Source organism: Microtus ochrogaster, chromosome 2, assembly GCF_000317375.1.
Source record: "Microtus ochrogaster isolate Prairie Vole_2 chromosome 2, MicOch1.0, whole genome shotgun sequence".
In the NCBI taxonomy this organism is placed as follows: Eukaryota; Metazoa; Chordata; class Mammalia; order Rodentia; family Cricetidae; genus Microtus; species Microtus ochrogaster.
The window spans coordinates 2,612,082-2,617,460 of NC_022010.1; the positions used below are offsets into that span (position 1 = coordinate 2,612,082).

A 5,379-nucleotide genomic window follows, 5' to 3' on the forward strand; every position below is an offset into this window, starting at 1 on the left:
GAGAGAGAGAGAGAGAGAGAGAGAGAGAGAGAGAGAGAGAGAGAGAGAAGGTGAGTAAAAGAGACATCATGTAGCCCCACGGGAGACAGACACTGGAGACAGAACTTTAAGTCACAGCCACGTGGCGATATACAGATTAATGGAGATGGGCTAGTTTAGGATGTAAGGCCTAGCCAATAGGAAGCTAGAGCTAATAGGCCAAGCCGTGATTTAATTAATACAGTTTCTGTGTGATTATTTTAGGCCTGGGAAGCCGGAAACTAACAAGCAGTCTCCGCCAACAGATCCCTTCCTGAGTGTGGCCTTCTGTGGCATACAAAGACGGGTCTTTTCTAGAGACCAAGGCATTCTCAGCCTAGCCTGGTGAATTCCACTTTCCTTGGCTTCGGTGTTTGGCATGTCTTGAGGGATTGGTCCTTCCCTAAAACCTCTCTATTCTCTTTGTGTCTGGAAACATCTCTCTGGCCAGTGGGGAGACTTAATTCTCAACTACCTAGTTCACCCCCAAATGAGTGGCTATACCTCAGCAGTGGGCATAACACTCCCACCAGGGTGTCCCTCACTTACTTGTGTGGTTCCCAGGAAGCCTGCATCCTCTAACTCCCATAAGGCTAAGACAGAGTTCAATGGACCTTCCAGAAACTTCTGTACTAACTCTACAGGTCCCTCCAATTCCAAACTTCACCCAATGTCTTGGGGAAAGCAAATGTATGTCTGGGAGCCCCAACCCCACAAGTTCCCACCCCAGTTCTCCAAGATGGCCAGGAAACCTCAGGTTTTAAGTTCTTTTTCAAATCCTCCAGCCTCGGCTCTCATGGTCACAACCAACACCTATAGATGGCCAAAAGCAGGTGCCGCTTACGACCTTCGAATGACTCTGGAGTCTCATCTGCTCTTCCTCCCTCGTGCTCAAGAGCCTCTAGAGTAGCAGTTCCCAATCATCCCAGCACTGCAACCCTTAAATGCAGTTTCTCATGAGATGGTGACCCCCAACCATAAAGTTGTTTTCATTGCTACTTCATAACTGTAAGTTTGTTACAGTTATAAACCGTGATGTAAATATATGATATATAGAATGTCTGATATGTGACCTCTGTGAAAGGGTATTGGACCCCACAAAAGGGTCACGACCCACAGGCTGTCAGTCTTGAGTTCCAGCCCTCTCAAGACAGGGCACAGGCAGAGACAGAGGAACAGGTAGAGGCTGTGAGTTCAAGGCTAGGAGCCTGAACTGTACACCAGCCCTGGCTCTGGGCATGGTCAGTGCTGCTAACTCGTCTGCCACCACCAAGTTATTTAACGGACTTTTGAATTCCACAAGGTGTTTGTGATCTTTAAGACTGTTCCAAGGGGGGCTGGAGAGATGGCTCAGTGGTTAAGAGCACTGTCTGCTCTTCCAGAGGTCCTGAGTTCAATTCCCAGCAACCACATGGTGGCTCCAAACCATCTGTAAAGAGATCTGGCGCCCTCCTCTGGCGTGTGGAGGCAGAAAGTTGTATACATAATAAATAAATCTTTAAAAAAAAAATTAAAAAAAAAAAAAGACTGTTCCAAGGCTAAGCTGAAAATGCTTTGGAAGGGAATCACATGAGAGGTCTGAGCCTTACCTCTTCATAAAACTTCACCTGGGGCACGGCTTCGTCGATTTCATTCAAACAGAAGTCTTTAAATAGCAGAAAGCCTAAAGGGAAAGAAGAAAAAACGTCAGCTGGAGAGACAAGGAAATTTTAGCTCACAGGGCTTTTTTGAAATAATGTACATCCCTTTCCACAGCTTCCCCCACAGGCCCCAGGCCTCCAGCTAGTTCTCTGAGTGTCAAGCCTCCTGTCCTTCACAACCACGATACATAGCAGAAGCCTCACAGTCGAGCCTGAATAAGCCAAGTACATTGAGGGTGGAGACGCAAGAGTCAAAAACTCCAGAAGGTTGGGGGCCATGAAGATGGCTCAGCCAGTATCTGCCTGCCAAGCCAGGAGAGGCCATTAGATCCCCTGGAGCTGGGTGTGAGCTGGATGGGAGCTGGGTGTGAGCTGGATAGGACCTAGGTGGGAGCTGTCAGGGGTTAGCTCTGGCATCTGAACATCTTTGGCCTCTGAAAGGGCAGTGAGCACTCTTAACCAACCGGGTCATCTCTCCATGCCCTGAACAAAACTCTCGTAAGCCAGGTTTTTTTTTTTTTTTTTTTTTTAATGGAAACACCTTAATAAAGAGTGGGCAAATGTCTGGGCATAAAGGTTGAACACTTTGGGTATAGACACATAGAAAGGTCTCCTCCACATGTCTGCCATTGTCTCAATGTAAACTATGTACTCGGAGACTCCCCTTCCCAAACGCTAGGATAGCCAGGTTACCAAGACCATGCTCGGTATAGAGCTCCCACATTGCTGGGGAGGGCTGGTAATGCCACTGCTCCTATCTCTGAATCCATAGGCACATTAAATTTTATTTTTAAAAATACAATATAGGAGCAAGAGGTGTCAATCTTGCACCCAGAAGGCTGAGGCAGGAGAACTGCTAGAAGTCTAGACCAGCCTGAGCTATATAGTGAATTCTAGACTAATCAGGGCTACAGGGTGAGACCATGTCTTAGAAAAAAACAAACAACAACAAAACAGTGGCAGGGCTAAATAAAAAATAATTTATGATTATATAATTTCCTGGAGGAGGCATTTTATTATGCTGGAGAGATAACCAAAGCCTTGCCTTTGATAATTAAAATTTTTATATGGCCAATAATAGAAACAAACTCTATCAGTATGGCTTTCAAATATGCATCCCTTATGTAATTAGCAGTTTCCTAACCACTTGAGATGGTTGAGTTTGGCACCAAAGAAAAAATAAACTTTGAGTACATTACATCCTTGAGCAAACACAAAAGGATGGAATTGCTAACATAAGCTAACTGGAGTGCCTTTCTGAGCTCTAAGGCCATTACCCTGACGCCACGTGAGGAGAGGAGTCACGTGGCCAGCCAAGACTCCATGCTCCGAGAGTTCTCTGAAAGGCCTTCAGGAGGCCGTTTCCACCTTCCACATCTCTCTCCACACTTCAGGAACTACTGGTGCTCCGCTCTGCCACCTCATCAAGTGCCTTCAAACAAATGTCTTCATGCCAGCCTCATGACTGCATCACAGGAACTATCTGGGAATACCGCACATGCATGTGTCATGCCTGCTTCATCCAGATGAGTGAGGTCACAAAACTCACATCATCTTCCTCTAGCACTTCTGCACAGTTCAACTTTAAAAAAAAAAAAAAAAAGCCTTTGGCCCAGTGAGATGGCTCAGTGAGTAAAGGAGCTTCCCACTAAGCTGACAAGCTGAGTTTGATCCCCAGGACCCACGTGGCAGAAGGAAGCGAATCACATAAGTGACCTTTGACCTCCACAGGCACACCTTCACACTCACACAAATAAATTATGCAATTTTAAAAAGGAAAGGGTCTTGGATCAGTCCCCAGAGGGTCTTCACCACTAAGGTTCTTTTTTTTTTAAAGTATGACAAAGCGAGCTGAACATTGTGGGATGTGTGGTTGGACATCGGTTTAAGTAGGAATCATGGTGTGAAGACCAGAGGACGGTGAAACAGAAGCAAGTTGGCAGCGGGAGACACTGCAAGCTTGCAGCACCCAGACAGGAGATGCCAGAAACTCAATGGCCCAAGAATAAAAATAAAATTATCCAAAGGGCAGACAGTGAACACTCACCATAATCATGTTGTGCAGAATAACAAACGGCCCTGGTAATAAAATCATCTGTATTGCATTTTCTTACAATGTTTCAAAGGTTAAGGATGCCAAGAAGCTCCAGATTCAACATGAGAAATGTACAACCTAAAATACTGCCTTGAAAGAGTAGTGTCTGTCTAGAAACTGGGCTATAATGCAATAAAAGACTTCACTGTTGTGCAATGAGATCAACTAATGCAATAGATTCATGTCAAGCTTTGGTGCACAGCACCATGAGAAATTACACAGCCGTGCAGCTCATCAACACCAACCAGTGCATCATTCGGGTACAAGCCTAGCCAGACATGTGTACGACTCCTCAGTTAAAAGTTACAAAGCACCAACGCACACAACTGAGAAAACATAAATAAGCAGAGAGTAACACCATGCTTGTGGATAAATGGACCCTAAGAAGACTGTGACTCCAGATGGTGACCATCATAGGAGAATGAAGGAGAAAGGCTTTGCAACCTTTGAGGTTAGCCAAGGTCACTAACAGCCTACCCATCTGTAGTAGAAAAACAGCAAAGTGCACTTCAGTACACATTACCGCTTCTGTTAGGAGCTGCAAAAGAAGCCTGAGTATTTGGAGAAACATGCCTGCAAGCCATGTGTCCGCGAAAAGCCTTGCACGTAGACCCTTGGAAGAACTCTGATAATTCCACTTCCATACAAAAATATGTGAGTAAGAGGACTTAGCATTTCCACCCCAAAACACATAATACTGGAGTGTGGAGCCATCTCCTGCATCGTCAGCCATGGAAACAAGGGGTCAGAATCTTGTCCCATGTAGGGGATAATAAAGGGAACCTTAAACAGTAAATAGAAACACAAATTAATAGGAAAATAAATAAGGCACACATCCAGCCATCAGATACGGCACTGCACACCCAGCTGCTACAGGCCAATCTGACTAGCTCACGCTGTCAGTCCTCAGTGGGCCTCTCGATTCACCTCAGTTCCAACAGGAGCCAATGAATATAATAAAATAAACACATGGCTAACTGCCTCCCTGACGCGCTTCTACGTCTTTTAAGTTTAAAAATTTTAGTCACATTTATTTATTTATGTATTTATCTGTTTATTTCCATGTGTATATAGTGTGTGTGTCCACGGCAAGCATGTGGAGGTCACAGGAGTCAGTTGGGTCGGTTCCTTCCTTCAAGCAGGTGAATGCTGAGGCCAGAACTTGGGTTATCAGGCTTGGTGGTAAGTACCTTTACCTACTGAGCACCTTACTGCCCTCCTTGATAAACTTTTTGTTGTTCTTTTATCTTTGTTTATTTTTTCTTTTTTTTAATTTATTTATTTATTAAAGATTTCTGTCTCTTCCCCGCCACCGCCTCCCATTTCCCTCCCCCCCCAATTAAGTCCCCCCCCCCTCAGCCCGAAAAACAATCAGGGTTCTCTGTCCTGTGGGAAGTCCAAGGAACCCCCACCTCCATCCAGGACTAGCGTTTAGTATTTTGAGACAGGGTTTCTTTGTATAGGCTTGGCTATCCTTGAACTCTCTCTGTAGACCAGGCTGGCCTCGGACTCAGAGATCCACCTCCCTCTGCCTCCTGAGTGCTGGGATTAAAGGCACAGGACGCCATAATTGTTCATGGTAGGGGAGCTTTTTCTTTTTCTGTTTTTTTTTTTGTTTTTTTTTTT

At 45.2% G+C, this 5,379-nt stretch overlaps 1 protein-coding gene across 2 annotated transcripts in view; it reads right to left on the bottom strand.

The window, feature by feature from the left end:
- Grk3 (G protein-coupled receptor kinase 3) overlaps positions 1 to 5,379 on the bottom strand; it is a 103,037-nt gene that overhangs the window by 57,364 nt on the left and 40,294 nt on the right. For both annotated transcript variants that reach the window (XM_005344235.2, XM_013349334.2), the window contains one exon: positions 1,608 to 1,681. In XM_005344235.2, coding sequence (XP_005344292.1) covers positions 1,608 to 1,681 — 74 coding nt within the window. The remainder of the gene's footprint in view (positions 1 to 1,607; positions 1,682 to 5,379) is intronic.